At 42.7% G+C, this 16,484-nt stretch overlaps 1 protein-coding gene across 1 annotated transcript; it reads right to left on the bottom strand.

Annotated features, from left to right (window-relative positions):
• Window positions 1–2,358: 2,358 nt before the first annotated feature.
• Window positions 2,359–15,232, bottom strand: SUV39H2 (suppressor of variegation 3-9 homolog 2). Its single transcript, XM_024212923.1, has 6 exons — window positions 15,193–15,232; window positions 13,597–13,742; window positions 11,762–12,433; window positions 9,192–9,338; window positions 6,658–6,787; window positions 2,359–5,139 (listed from the first exon to the last, which is right to left on the bottom strand). The coding sequence occupies exons 1-6, from the start codon at window positions 15,209–15,211 to the stop codon at window positions 5,033–5,035; spliced, it is 1,221 nt and encodes a 406-aa protein (XP_024068691.1). The 5' UTR covers window positions 15,212–15,232; the 3' UTR covers window positions 2,359–5,032.
• Window positions 15,233–16,484: the final 1,252 nt, after the last annotated feature.

The following is a 16,484-nucleotide window of genomic DNA, read 5'->3' as shown; positions in this document are numbered from 1 at the left end:
TAGACTTAAACAAAACAAACAAACAAAAAGCCAAAGCTTCCCTACTTGAATTTGTTTTAGCTCAAGGAACTGAGCTGTTGTTCTTAAATGGACAGGAGTCATTCAGGCTTTGGAATCTATGAGGTGTTAATGTTTTGAGCGGGGAGAGAAATAGAATCCCTAAGACTGTGTGCCACAAGCTTCAGCCATAGCATAGAGGGGTGTAATACTAAGACCCTGCACCCTCCTGGAGTAACAGCTAACTTGGAATATGAAGTAGGACTGACTAATCCACAGATGGGGAAACAGATCACTTATGCACAAGAACATGGATTTTAAGAAATAACTTACAACTCACTGGGGAAAAAAAAATTAAATTTTGGAAAAAAGTTGACTACGCCTAATTTAGGCACACCTGCAAACTTACCTATTCTAGAGTGTCCTATCCTTACTGTGTACAGCAGAACGCTGTTGGAAAGGTTTGCTAAAATTCTAGCTCCCTAGTTGGTGCTGCTCTCAGCTAAAACAACTCGAACTAAGTTTCAGGGAAGGTAGGCTTGTAAACATGGTTTCACTGTGAGAGTTCAATCAGAGGTAGTTCGGGTCTCCTTTCATCTTAAATCTTATACCTGTTGGCTATAGGGGTGTGAGGAGTGGGGGACGAGGGAGTGTTCATTCTAAAGCCGTTACAAAATGCTGTATTTTTGAATGCCTCAGTGGACACGTGTTAGGAAAGCAGTTAGAGCAAGTGATGCTGTAAGGGACTGCTGGAGCGTAAAAAGCACTCTTGGGATATGAAGTTTTGGGCAGGAGAAGCATATTTTTAGGGGGGCCCTGGTTTAGCTATGGGATCAATTGAGCTCTAAGTATGCAGCCCTAGAGAAAGAGACTGACCCATCTTGCTGCAAAATAATTTTGGTTACTGAGCCCTAAAGCATGTTAAGGAAGGGAAATAAACCCTTTATTTTAGGTACCTGTTTCTCATGCTTTTAAGTAAAGAGCAGGGGTGTTTTAGAATCCTGTGCAGATTGCTGTGCTGTTACATCTATCGTGCCCCTGAAGAGAAATTGTAAACCCAGAGCCCTCACCCAGGTGGTGTTCTGGGAGGGGGGTCTCAGCTCTCCTGGGTAGTGCTAGACCAGAAGTGGGCTAACTAGGGCCTAGAGGCCACATCCAGCCTGCGGGACCCTCCTGCCCCAGGAAGCTAGCCCCCTGACCCCTCCCCCATAGCCTCAGCATGCTGCGCCACTGGCGCAGTGCTCTGAGTGACCGGGCAGTGCAGCTGCAGAGCCTGGCCTGACCCGGCGACATGGCTGTAGCACCGCCAGGCAGCGCGGTAAGGGGGCAGGGAGCAGGTGGGGTTGGATAGAGGGCAGGGAAGTTCAGGGTGGTGGTTAGGGGGCAGGGGTGTGGATAGGGGTCAGGGCAGTCAGAGGGCAGGGAATAGGGTTGAATGGGTGCAGGGGGGCAGTCAGGAAGGAGGGGGGTTAGATGGGGCAGCAGGGGTTCTGGGGGCAGTCAGGAAGAAGGGATGGTTGGATGGGGCAGCCAGGAATGAGAGGAGGGGTTGGATGGGGTAGATGGGGCAAGGGTCCTGGAGGTAAGAAGCAGGCCACACCTGTCTGTTTGGGGAGGCATAGCCTCCCCGAACCAGCCCTCCATACAATTTCCAAAACCTGATGCAGCCCTCAGGCCAAAAAGTTTACCCATCCCTGTGCTAGATTGATGATTGGCATGCTGAGAACATACATGGAGACCTCAAGCCAGGGACAGGGCCTGGACTCCATTTAGACTCTGGCTGCTTAAAGCATCTTACAGATTCAGCATTTAGATCCCCTCACATCAGCCCTGGTGTCCCTTTCAAGAGAGGGAGCTCAAATAAATCTGACAAGCAGACAACCTCTCCCCCCACTCAGACTTTGTGTGCAGTTGTGGGTTACTAGTGTACAGCATTAAAGTCCTTAGCCTATTATAGATGATCAGCTCACTAAGACCACTACATTCTCTAAACTTGCCAAAGTGTTATCAATTACTTATTTAATCAGAGGCAACTGACAAGTTTCTGGAGACGGAAGATAGTGAATTTGCTGTTCTAGCTGACTGTGTATAGGGCTAGGGATATATTCACAGAAACTGCTGCACATTTCTAGTACAGACAATGCTGGTAAAATGATGCCACTCAGACTTGCGAAAGTAATTCATGAGGACTTTTTCTGAGCTGCTGTCTAATGCTGTATGAGAGATTACATGAACAAAATGTAAGACCTACAGCAGGGATGGTAGTTATTATACTGTGCCAACAACAAAAGAAAAAACTAAGTTTAATTTATTTTACCAAAAGAAACTATAGGAAACTAACTGCTATTACAGAGAAAGATGTCATATCTTATGAAAAAGTAATGTTCCTGAGGTTATAAACAAGTACACAGCCCCAATACACAAAGAGTTGGTATAACTGAGAACTTAAATAAATACACAATAGCTTTTGCTTGGTGAGGATGCTGCAGCATTTTTAGTTTTGCTACCTCAAAACCAGCCAGAAGACAGTTAACAGGTTACCAGTACCCAAGAGCTATTTGCACAGCTGCAGTGGTAATGCCTACAAAAAAGCAGAAAAGGCCAAAGCAAGGTTGGCCGGAGCTTGCTAAGAAACTGAAAACAGCTTTTTCAATGTCACATTTAAAAACAACTTAATGTCCCATTAACACAAGGCAAATTGAAATGCACTGTAAACAGGTAAACACAAAACATGGTTTGAGGTCCTAAATAAATAACAGGATACAGCAGTAGACTTTATATCTAATAATTTCCTGTTACCTGCCAAGATTTGAATCCAGGGTCCTGTCTGTGGCCTGCAGGAGAGGTAACACACAGCCCCTAAAGAATAGCAGCTGGTGTTATACACACTGACTTGTAAAAAGACAGGACCTACATTCGGGTTTTGACAGCTGGCAGACCTTTATCTACTTAAAATGTAGATATCTGTAATTGCCTATCCATGTATTTTGTTAAGGATACCCATGAGCAGGGCTAAAGAGGAAGGAGCAGAGCAGCCAACCAAAGTGTCTGAGGCCTTTCATGTCTTGTAGAGAGAGAGCCTGGGGAGCAGCTTGGACAGGGGCAAGGAAATGAAATGAAGGATTACATGGGCGCACACAACCCCGTTTACTGGGGCAATATGTAAATGGAAAAGAAATGAATTTGGCTCAAACAATTTTTTTTTAAAAAGGGCATTTAAGGTTCCCTTAAGATTTATAAAATACTTATGGGGGAGACGCATGACTAATTCTATCCGATAACAATAATACCTTTAAAAATGACTAGATGCAGCAGTTTCATCCAAGCCTGGACTCCAGGTAGCATAGCAATGTTAGATGTGTTTAAACCTAAGCAATTAGTGTGCCATTCATTAAACAATATAAATCATCTACTTTAAAATTATAAATTCTTCAGTTGACAAGCAGATACATAGCTTTGTGCATTGCTAATAGCCCCCAACATGTATGCCCAATCACAAATTGGATAAGCCTTGCTGTACAAAATGTCACTATCCCTACACAGAGCCAGTTCTGCAGTTCATGTACATTTGTGCTTTTAAATTAACAAATGATCATATTGTCCTTCAACAAACATGAAATTTAAGGCATATTTTTAACAAACCAAGTAGATAATCACAGGCTGAACACTTGACCTCAACCACCTGAGCCAACAGCACTGTACCTTATAAAAGTAAGTAGCTGACTTCATGATATACAGCAAATGTCTATTTGATGAGCAGCAGTTATGCCTGATCCCCTTAAAGATTCTGTACATCACTTCCAAGAAATATGCAATGTTTACAATCAATCAATGAGAAAATAAGAATTGAACTTTTGTCCCTAGAGTACAGTTACTATGTGGTTCCACCCATAGTCTACAACTAACTTAATTGCTGTTGGGTGCTTCTCTGAAGTCAAGAACAATTTAGCATACATCATCACATTTTCAATAATCTTCAAAAATATCAGAAGTTTAACAGAAAAAAAATATTCAAGAAGCTGAAGAACAGTAAGTTTTTCAGCCTTTTACATTCAAGATTCAAAGAACGTCTTACTACTGTCTACAGTAAATGGGTAAATTCACCCTTTCTGTAACTTCACTGAAGTTATGTTATTACAACAGGAAAAAAAAAATTGGCATAATGTGTTTAAAGTCTACCACTAGGTAGAAAAAATTCACAATATGTAAAAGTTCGTAACATAATATAAGACAGCTGTTGATACAATTACATTGCTGGGATACTTTTATGTCTATGCCATATAACTGGGTATCAATGCACTAGGTTCATGAAAGAAATATTGGCTATTTTTTTTACTCAATTCCTGTCTATCGCTTTCCAAACCTTCACCAATGATTTGTTTCAGTGATTACTACCCAATCTTGTATCCAGCATCTGCTAACACTGATCAGTCTCGTGTGAAGTTCCATGGATACGTCAAAAAAACAAAAACTATTTCTTAAGTCTACTCTATGAAGTGTACCTATGCAGAATTTAATGGCGGTAGATCCCAATGGAGGATCGGGGCCCCAAATTTTACTGCTACTTCTTGAAACCTTTTAAGAAAAATGGTAAGTCAACTGTGATTTCTAGTACATCAATGGTATTGGATTTCCATTTCATAGAGCACAAGATGTGGAACACCCTCATATTGAAATCAGCTCTTCACAGGATTGGAATCATAAACACACTTGAATATTCAACTTTGATGTCACATTAACATGCACCTTCATCAGCTCCTAATCCACAGTGTGCAAATAATTCCAAGGAGATCTAGTTTTTAATCCACATAGCCAGTTTTCATACTTAAGAGCAGTTGTAATATCAGATCTCTTTCTTTGGCTAATGACATTTTCAAATACAAATTTAATGCTTTGTTTTCATTATATTGATTCACTCATATGTAAAAATACTCCAATTTGTAAGTATAAGTGAACTAGAACAGCAGTCTTCCTAAAATACATTTAAAAAGACACAAAATGAAATAATTTATTTGCAACTTTGGCTATTGAGAATTCAGTTGAGATACCCTCTGCAACACACAGCTCCACACTTGCACACAGTTCTGATCCTCTTTCTCGTTGGGCTGACAGCATCAGAGTCCGAAGTCACATCTAGAGAACCTAAACACATAAGAATATACAGAAACAGAATTGATGGTTGTTGGAAATGGATATTATTTGTTAGGCATTGCTATTGTGCTTGGAATTGTACAAGAAAGAAAAAGGTAGTGTCTGCCCTCCAAAAAAAGCTTACAATTTAAGACCCCAATTCAACAAAGACCTATGCACGTATTTAGCTTCACACATGTGAGTAAGTCCCACTGAACTGAATGGGACTACTTGTGTGTGCGCAAAGTTAAGCATTAGTATAAGTCTGAAGAATTGTTACTTAAAATTATTATTTACTAGTAGCTGAAAGCTCATGCTGTTGCATGGGTGAAATTCATGAAGTCTAAATGGCTGAGAATTTAAAAGTTGAACAATAACAGACCATGAATCCCAGTGATGATTGAACCTGGTGACATTCTAAATAAAGAGTTCTCAACCATGCTTGTATCTGTTTTCATTGCTTCACACTGACTCCATAGACATTTTAGGTTTCAAAGTGACAATCCTGGAATCTTATTGTACAGATTATTGTGGATTGGCTCTGAGCTCGTCAAGGATGAGGACCCCATTATGCTAGGTGCTGTATAAACACAGACTAAGGTGGCGGTCCCTGCTCAAAGAGCTTGAAATCTAAAGTACAAAAAGACAACAGGTAGATCTAGACAGACAGATAAGGAAGCAAGAGGAAGTAATGAGAGTATATTGGTCAAGACAATAGGCAATGGTCTCAGTATACCAAATGCATAACTAGGGCCCTACCAAATTCATGGCCGTGAAAAACACATCACTGACTGTGAAACCTGGTCTCCCCCCGTGAAATCTGTATAGTATAGGGTAAAAGTACACAAAAGACCAGATTTCACGGGGAAGACCAGCGTTTTTCAAACTGAGGGTCCTGACCCAAAAGGATGTAGTGGGGGAGGGGGAGTTGCAAGTTTATTGTAGGGGAGGAGTCGCAATATTGCCATCCTTACCCCTGCGCTGCCTTCAAAGCTGGGTGGCCAGCGAGCAGTGGTTGCTGGCCAGGTGCCCAGCTCTGAAGGCAGCAGCACAGAAGTAAGGGTGGCAATACCACACCATGCCATCCCTACTTCTGTGCTGCTGCTGGCGGCAGCTCTGCCTTCGGAGCTGGGCTCCCGGCCAGCAGCCACCACTCTCCAGCCACCCAGCTCTCCATATATGTAAAAACCAACCTTTTTTTTGTTTGGATTAAAACAAAAATAGTCCCATGCAGGGCTCTAATCCACTTCACTAAATATACTGTTATATGCATAGGGGTGCTGTGCATCATTCTTTAAACCTGTCCTGCAGAGATTATTGACTGGATTAAGTGGGTGCTGCATCCAGCCCTCTTAGCTGGAAGGAGGTGTTGGCATAACAAAGTAGGAAAAACAAAGAAGAGAGTGGTCTCTCCAAAAAGAGGAAGTTAAACACTTTGATTTCAGCAAACCCGGGCTGAAACTTGATCAAGCTGCAACAACACCAGCCAGTACCATCTATCCTGCACACAAAGATTTACACTCTACATACCTTTCATCTGATAATCAAAGGTGAGCTCTTCTCCAGCCTTGATGGTTCTCGTAGAAAACAGTGCTATCCGAGGAAGACGTAGGTCAAGGTTATCAATGAAAACATTGAAGACCTGAAGATTTGGATCACACTGCAAAGCAAAGTTATAGTTTTGTAATTCAGGTGTACATTTGCTATCAAAATAGAACCGTAGACACAGTGTAGAGAATGGCAATTAAAACGTATTGTGTGCTACTAGTGAGAAGAAAGTGACACTATAACAATTTGGGGGCTGAGTCTCCTCTCAGTTTCAGTGGACTTACTTGTGATTTTTGCCATTGTAAGTCAATAGAATTACATCTGTTGAAACATCACTATTAAATGAAAGCAGGGCCCTTTTAAGTAACAGTATTGACACCATGGCGCTGTGGGTATAGTACACAGACAAGGTGAGTGAGAATCTTTTATAGAACCAACTTCTGTTTGTGAAAAGAGACAAGCTTTTGTCTCCAACTCCACCTCTATACAGAGCTCTTCTTCAGGTATAGCACACTAAAACTATAACCTATAAAAAAAAAAAACAGTAAAAAAGAGTTACAGCTTGAAAGTGATTGCAACTGAGTAGGGTGGAGTGGGTGAATCAAAACAATTTCAAAAAAGGCAATCTAAAATTATTTCAGACTTAAACAAGAGTTACTAAAGGATGAAAAGGTGGGAGAGTGACCTTTTCAAGCCACACCTACTAACTGTACTTAAATCAGACCTCAACTTTGCTCCCAAGGGCAAAAATATTATCCTGGTGCAGTGGGTGGGAGTTCTGGTCTCTAGTTCATACCTGTTTGGCCTCTAGTTATCTAACAGCCCATGAAAAAAGCCAGAGCATTAATTAGGAAAGTGTGCTGCTAACTATATATACAATTTTCAAAAGTAAATGGGACTCGGCTCCTACGTTAGCTAGGCGTTTCTGAAAATTCTACCCATGTCTTGCCTTTGGACAGAATTCTTAGTCACGTATTTTCAAAAAAATGTGTGCCTGAAGTCAGCCTCCAAAATTCATATTTAGACATCTAAATACAGCAGCCCGATTTTCAAAAGTGCAGAGCATCTAGCAACATCTAGAAACACATCCCTTCCTTCTCCCCAACTCACCTTCACAAAAGTAGGTGTAGGATCAACAATTCATGCACACAATAAAAAGGAAACAGATGAACTGCTGTAGTTACTAACTTCAAATCAAAAAGTAATAGTAATTTCTTAAACTAAAAAATTGTGCAACTCCATGCATAGGAGAGCCTGGGTTCAAAAGTAGGTCTTCTGTGTTAGGTCCTTTCAGTTTAAGTAAAACTATTTTAAAAAACAATTTCAAGTTCCCCAGGGAGTTTACAAATGGTGCTGAGGAAAGGAGGAAGGGGGGGGAGAGATGCTATGGAAAAGGCAGGAAAATTCCTTCTCTCCATTACTTACAACTGAAACAAAAGTACATTCAGACGCTCTCCTCCTCTTCCTGTATTTCAGAGAGGTTGATAGTTCATATAATATTAATCAACAGCCAAGAGTTAAATTATGCAGTTATTTCCTATACTGTTGGTATTCAATTATCTGAAGAGAAAAATTTGTTTTGGGTGTCTGGAAACAAGTATTGAATACGCTGGAAATAGATTATGATCCCAACTCTGCTATCTGATCTACTTGGGCAAACCCTTATTCTTAGGCTGAGTTCCAATGAGGCCAGTGGATCTCTGCTTGAGCTCAGAGGTCCATCCACATAGATCAGATTGCAGAATCAGGACCACAGATCATGTTATTTTACATTTTAATGAAAATCCCTAATTCAGAAACTGCTGACACCTTCCTCTTAGGTAATTCTGAACATGAAAGAGTAAGGAACAGTGAAAACACTTTTAGTTTTACTTCAACAGGTAAAATAAAATTGCTATTTAAAGTGATGTCTTGTGGAGTGATCCTGTTAATAAACAACCTTGCACTCCCAATGTTTGTGAAAAACTAAAGCATAATTGTGTCTTTTCAAACATTATGTCTTAAATCTAAGCTACTTTATATTCTTTCATATTTAATTTTGCTCCAAATAAGGTATGTATCAGTATTTCTTCCATCCTATTTAACTGATCATTATGGTATGTTGGATGCTGCAAGAAAGGCATCTTTCTAGACATACAAGAAGAAAGCATTAATAAAAATTAGGATTGTGGGGCATGTGGGAATATTTGAGGCCCCTTTCACTTTCATGCACTCTGTCCATTTTAGGATCCCTCACATTAATTGTTTCATAAAATTTATTATTTTAATTTAGACTTTTAAAACATCATGAGACAAAGTGACTTCAATTTTTCCTCAAAGATTTCAAGTTTATGTGACTGTGCTGCCATAACAGCATTAATCCACTCTCACGGCATTTTCTTTGGAGGGTGAGAAAGAGGTTGGTATGAAACAAGTAATTCCATTAAAGTTGTGTTTGATATCAAGATATTTACAAAAGGAGAAGGCATTCTTGGTGCAAACAGGACAGTTCTCTAACACACAAAAAAAGCCCTTACACTGTGATTCACAAAATGGGACACATTTCCATATCGAGCTGCATCCACCGTATATTCATCCGAGTCATAGTCCAAGTCAAACAAGTATGTATTTCCTTGGTTGTCATACAGTTGACCTCGTCTCTCTGCTTCCTCACTTGTGATCACCTAAAAAAAGAAACCTGCATCATATTATTAACTGTTACTGAACTGAAACAAAACCACAAAGAAGTTAGAAAAAACTTTTACATTTTCTTGAACAGAAGTAGGGAGACTTGTCTTTAAAGGAAGAAAGAAGGTTGCTGTGTATCTGTAAGGAATAAGGAACACTTAAACATAACTATTTAAATTGACTACTGATTGTTTCTAAAGTCACTAATGCCCTATTAATAGATAGTGATCGTATTTTCTCCTCAAGCAATATAATATTGGACAGTTTCCCTGGATATGTATTTACAGATAAAAAGCTATGGTCCCATTGTGTTCTATACAATGTAGAATAAAAACTTGAAAAGGCCTGCTATATAATAATTGGGCTACTAGTGATTTATCTTTGCCCCCAACTTCTCTGAACTCCTCTAGAAGTAATCCTCATAACTACATTTTAGATCGCTTTAAATCACAGGCTCCCTAAAGGAGGATGTGGTCATTAGACAATTACAGCCTACCCTATCTACAGTGCCTTATCATTTCTCCTAAAGAGTTTATATTTACTACTTAAACCTCCATATTATTTTTCCACCAGATCTGTACAGAATTGTTCACTTCAAGCAGAACCACAAAAGGTTCAGGGAAGGTGGAACCAGCCATGTTCCCCCACCCCACCCCCCCATTTCCCTCAGCGTATGAGAGAATCAATATATCAGGTTACACTTGTAACTTTAGCTACTCTCAAAACTTCCCTTTTCTCCCCACTCCCTGCTGAGTTACTATGTATGGTGCTACTTCTGTAATATAATTTACCTATGCAGATGGTAATGCCCACAGAAAGTCCCACTGATTTCAATGTGACTTTTTTGCAAATGGATCGCTTTGCAGGACTGGCTTATAGCTATATCTACACTACAGACTTTTGCCAGCACAACTATGTTGATCAAAGGTGTGAAGAGTTGTGATCCCTGACTGACAGCGGTGCTGGCAGAAGCTCCTAGCGTAGACAAAATTATACAAGCAAAACTGCACTTCTACTGGTATAGCTTATCATTAGTCAGGGATGGCCAGCACCCATCAGCACAATGGAGATATGCAGAAACCGCCTGAAAGAGGGCTCCTGCTTGAGGCTGCAGACTATGCAAGTTTATCCCCAGTCTTATACTTTAAATATATACTTTACTGGTAGAGTTAGCACAACGAAATCTTTTTCTGGTAATAACAAACAAAGAAAAATAGTGAACATTACAACAATCCCTTGAAGATAGCCCTGAGATAGGAAACCTGGATTTGGGAGCTTATCACTCAGTTTTACCCTCTGAATAACAAAGTATAATCACATACAGCCAGAGGAGGGAGTAGGAGGAAGGAGGCAAGGGAAAGACACACAAACAACTAATCACCACCTTCATTTAAAGTCCTGCCTCTCTCCACATGCCTCTCCCTCCCCCACCGTCCCCCTAAAGTTTCCTCATTATCATCACACAGGATTAATTCTATTTTGAGAAACTGATCTCCTGTACATTCTAAGGGAGTTTTTAGGAAGGATCGGAATGGGAATTGGATAGTTTGGGGAAGGTAAACATAGAAGCAGCACACGGAAGAAGATAAAGAAATAGTTGTGCAAAGGGACAAATACAGTACTGATGCTGGCATCAGTGGTGGACCACAGATTATGGGGAAGAGATGTAAGCAGAAACTGGATCATGTAGGTGCCCTGAAAGCAAGGACAAGTTTAACTTGATACTTCACTGGTTCACAGTTGCAGTGTGTGACTCAAGGGCCATGTCTAGACTAGAAAAACACACTGTTTTAAGACATGTTAGATGACTTGCCCTGTCTGCACTAGGGGCAAAGTAATTTTAACAACCTGTTAACTGGTATTGACCAATACGTTTTAAAGCACAACCTATTTTCCAAGTTTAGACATGGTGAAATACAAGGGCTGACATGATCAGCATGACAAGTGATAAAAATAATTGTTGCAATAATTTGGCCTGGGATGAGATCAGTATTAAGAGAACCTTAGAAGAGAAGGCCATAGTAGTCAAGATGGGAGATGATCAGGATAATCAAATTCCTTGTCAGTGACAAGATAGTAAAGAAGGCCTAATTTTAAAAAAAAAAAAATGTGAAAGAAGAGACAAGACTGGTTCTAAAAGTTACAATATAAAAAAACATAATGCCAAGGATCTCTTTTGCACTTCAGCCCCTTTGCATTGCTTTGGTGCAGAAAACACCCTGGGTCATACAATATAAAGGTAATTTGACTTTCAAATGAGATGTCTTCAATGTATTTTATTAACACCAAGTGCATATTGATCTGTTATGTAACAGAATCAAAAGTGTTGAAAAAGGAAAGGATTTTTATTTTTAAAAAGTATTCTACTAACACTTAAATCTTTTATTCCAAATAATTCATCTCTGAGATAAATACATACCTCTCCAACATACTCCATCACAAATCTCTTTGTTTTAATTTTCTGGAGGGTTTTTACTCCCCAGCCACGTCCATTGTTAGTTCTGAAGATGCAAAGAGAATATGGTGTGCCTTTCTGTACTATCCTGTTAGGGCATTCAGGACCACATCTACAGTACGAGTTGCATTCATAGATAGGCAAGCCTGGTTGGATTTTTAACTGCTTTTTTTTATTGTAAGCCAAGAAAAATCCAGCCTCTTCTGGACAACACTTCTCAGCAGGGCAATCAGAGCATTCACAGCCGGTTGTGATTCCATTCATTACATTTATTCCTGGAGCAGGTTTATATTCATTAATATAGTAAAAGTCTAAAGGAGGGCCCTCAAGATCCACAGTGTTTTCTACAAGAATCATTCCTTTATGGTTCTTTTTCCGATTGAGTTCTTCCTTCCATCTCTGAAGAGCTATTCTTTGTTTAGCCTTCTTTACTACGTACTGTGCTACTACAGGGTTCAAAGCTTTAATATGGTTTTTCAATATTACAGCTTTGCCTCGCTTTAGCTGAGATAAATATTCATTCTTGTCACTATGGAAGTACTGAAGGAGCAATGGGCATTTAAGATTTTTCAAAGCTACCCAGGTATTTGAGGATTCTGGCCATCCTTTCCATTTCACAAGGAAGTACTCTGTGCCCTTGAAATAGAGAAATAGATACAGATTTAGCCAGAACATTTCCAACAACAGTTAATCAAAAATACCTTGAAAATAAAGTGTGGTTGTTCAATGATACAACTGCTTTGGTATCACATCCATAGTAAATAAAATTAAACAGAGGAGTGATTGTCATTAAGGAGGTGGCAAAAATGCATAAACTGAGGGGCAGTCAAACTAACATCCTTAACACCCTTCTTATGATTGAGGCATAACACCACATAGTTAAATTCACAGCCATCTGGTCCTAACAGTAGAGAATCAAGCATTTCAAACGCAAGGTAACTGGGTATGTACTTTGTGCACCACTTGTAAGGACACGGATAACTGTACAGCTGGATAGAATGATCCAAAACAATTAAATTATACCAGCATGGGTTAGTTTGTTAGCACAGCCACAGTTAAGATCATATATACTAACTTCTATAAGGAAAGAGAATAAAGTAACACCCTACACAGAACAAAAAGAAAATCTAAACTTACCAAAAAACCTCTAACAGTACTACTGGTAATAGTTACATGAGTCATCCTAGAGGAATAATGCAGTCAAAACACTTCTTAATACTATATTTACTACTAAGAAGAATATGTATTGTAAAATGTAATTATTTCAAAGGGAGGTTTGTTTTCAAAGGAAATAGAGCAATAAGGCCAAATCCGTAAACCAGACACACAATGGTCGGCTTCTGCACACACACGGCACCTAACTGGGGTCTGGCAATGGATCGAGTTGTAGCATGTGGCCTTAACTGTTCAAGGAACAGACTGCAGTACTATAGAGGAAGAAGTGTTATTTTAACTGCAAACAAGGGAGAAGAGAAGCATCATAATACATACTGCGCTGTTATTTAAGCACAGTAAGATTTGCTTTAGCACTGATGTACAAGGATCAGACATTTTGTGCTCTATTATTAACATTTCCATTATTTCAGCAGAACCTTCCTTCCTTAGAGAGTCAGAGCTAAAGAACATATTTTTTAGGCTTCAACATTCTGAAATATTTTGTTCAATGTCAGCAGTAGCTTAACAAGAGCCCTCTGCTAGCCTAGCACTTTAAACCTTAAGGAAAACTACTGCTTCTCACTTCCAAATTTCAAACTGAAATATTGATCAAATTGTTCTGTAAGACTAGACAGTTATCTTACCTCTTCTACCTTGTAGTCACATAAATATTCCACCTCATAACTCTTTAGATTCCTGTTGGTGATTCCAAGGGATTTACATGTGAGATTTTCCTTCCTACATAATTCCTGGATGGTCTCAAGTGAAGCTAGACAAGGCACATACCAAGCTACAATAAGAAAATAGGATTCTTTACTAATTTAATGTCTCAGCTGAGTTGAAAAAAATTAAGCACTTGATTTTTAGTCTGCTCCCGAGCCCCCAGATTGTAATTTGTAAGAATTGTCCACAATATATTTATAGAACTATAAATGTAGCACACAGGCAGACAAAACCAATGCTACTCCAGTTAAGTATAAAGTAAGCCTGTAATAGTTCTCTGCCTGAACCTCAAGCTTCGCATATGATACTATGTGCATTCATGTAATGATTTAAAAAAAAAAAAAACTACCTAGGACATACTAATTCTTCATAGGAAAAGATTCTCAGTATAGTTACCAGTTTTGAAACAAAACACAAAAAAAATAGTTACCCTGACCTTAAGGTACCCTAGCAGTAGAAGTTCATGCTTTTGACTGCAGTTATGTAGAAACCCTTCACTTTTTTTTACAAGACTGCTAAGTATCTGCAGTTAGTCAAGTGGAATCAACACTCTTGTACTGGCTATGCAACCATGGAGATTGGGATGAGACAGAGGCAAATCCCTCTTCCAGAAACATCTCTGATTTCTTGTCAATTGGGCCAGATTTAGGAGGGTTACAATTTACAGACAATGTAACTGTTATAAAGATGTAAGGGTGCCGACTATGGAACAATAATTGCAACAGTTCAGAACTCTGTTAGGAGGTGATCGTCCAACGTTTATAGCAAGTCACAAGTCTGGAGCCCAAAGCAACAGCTTTTTTTCCTGTTTTATTAAAAGTATTTGACAGCAGTTGAATTCCGCAGGGGATTTTTCACTTGTGTCACAACCAAAACTGCAATTAGCCCATCACTACTGGAAAGAAGAGGAGTGGGAGAGGCAGTGGAGGTTACCCAGTCTGGGGGAGGCCTTGACTATTTCTAACTTCATGCAGCGACCTCTCCCGCCAAAAGCCTCCCGCAGGCATAGGGCAATGATGCCTCCCCCAGCTTTCCCTAGCACCGGACAGTGCCCCTCCCCCCGGCACCGTACACTGTCCCCCCGCCCCTCCCCCAGGCCCCGCACACTGACCCCCCGGCACTGCACACCGCCCCTCCCCCAGGCCCCGCACACTGACCCCCCGGCACTGCACGCCGCCCCCCCCCCATCACTACACACCGCCGCCCCCCGGGCACCGCACACTATCCCCCCACCCTTCCCCCCAGCATCTCCCGCCCCGCCCTCCAGGCACCGCACACTGTCCCCCCGTCCCTCCTCCAGGCACCCCCCTGTCCCCCCTCCCCGGCACTGCACGCCGCCGCCCCCGGGCACCCCACAGTGCCCCCCCTCGCAGGTTCCGCAGCCAGTGGGGCCCTGCCTTAGGTCTCGGGGTGTGCGGGGGCGAAGGCCGCACGGACCCGGAGGGGCACTGGGCGGGCAGCTCCTCACCCCCATCCCCGCTGACCCAGGAAGGGGGCATCCCCAGCCGGCCCCTCACCTCCTCGCCTGCCCGCCATCTTGCAGGGGGCTGCATTCAAACCCTGCGGAACTTGGGCCGCCGGGGAGGGCGCCAGCTGCAGGCTCCGCCCACGCCAGGATGGCCCCGCCCCTCCGCGGGTCCCCAATGCTGCCTCGCCCCCCTGCGCGTGGGCAGAGAACCCCGCGGGGCTCGCGACCCTCGCTCGCCCAGGCTGCCCGTCGCGGCGGGAGACCCCCTCACACCGTCCGCGCGCGCGCGTGCTGCAAGCCGGCCGGCGTCGCTCCCACGCGCACCCACCCGTCAGCGGTGAGCGCCCCGCTCCGGGGCGGGGCGCTAAGGTGAGGTAAAAAACCCTCCCAACGCTGACTGGAGTCTCGTGCCGCCCCGAGCTGACCGAGACCAGCGCTGACACGGGCTTGGAGCGAGTCCAGCCCCGCTTCACCAACCAGCCCCCCGCGTCTCTGGGACTGGGACTGCCCGCCGGGGGTGGGGCGTGTTCCTGGGCGGGGCTGCCCAGTCTCGGGGCTTTAGTGGGAACTGCGGGTGCTCGGCCCCGCTCACAACCAGGGCCCCCCTGACGGCATCGAAACGCTGCCACCCCCCCACCCCCACCCCAGCATCGTCGCCGTAGCCCCTCGGCAGCCGCTGAGCCTCCCTGTACACGGACGTGCCCGGCATAGCCACGGCCCGCTGCTGCCCTGGTTACTCTGCAGTCCAGCCCGGCAGCAGGTCGGTCTGGACACCTGTAGCCTTTCCGACACAGGGCGTGTTTCTGGGCGGCTTGTGTCTGTGCTCCAGATCCACGCTCAGGAGGCTTGGGGAGAAGGGGGCCCTGGCTGCTTCTCTTCTGGCTTGACCCACCTGAGCCCCAACGCCTCCCCCCACCCCCCATGAGGAGGTGGGGCTGGTCCTGCTTTCAGCAGGGGGTTGGACTAGGTGACCTCCTGAGGTCCCTTCCAACCCTAATCTATGATTCACTGCTCTAGTCCATCCTGACCACCCCCCACATCAGCCTGTGGAAGAAGAAGTGCTGCTGTACTATTGAACTCAAATACAGCACTTCCTTCCCCTTGCAGCCTGGTGAGTGGTGACACCATGTGCCTTGGTGCTATTCACTCTTGTGCTCCTCCCCCTTGCAACGGGGAGGACCAGCAGGGATAACTTTAACCACCTGAGAGAGCGGAGGGTGGGAATACTCATAAAATTGTTTTATTTCACAGATCAGAGGGGTAGCCGTGTTAGTCTGAATCTGTAAAAAGCAACAGAGGGTCCTGTGGCACCTTTAAGACTAACAGAAGTAGTCTTAAAGG

This window comes from Terrapene carolina, unplaced genomic scaffold (genome assembly GCF_002925995.2).
Source record: "Terrapene carolina triunguis isolate 2854851 unplaced genomic scaffold, T_m_triunguis-2.0 Scaffold68, whole genome shotgun sequence".
Taxonomy (NCBI): Eukaryota; Metazoa; Chordata; order Testudines; family Emydidae; genus Terrapene; species Terrapene triunguis.
Note: the sequence above shows the minus strand (reverse complement) of the source record. Positions and strands in the feature narration are given on the sequence as shown.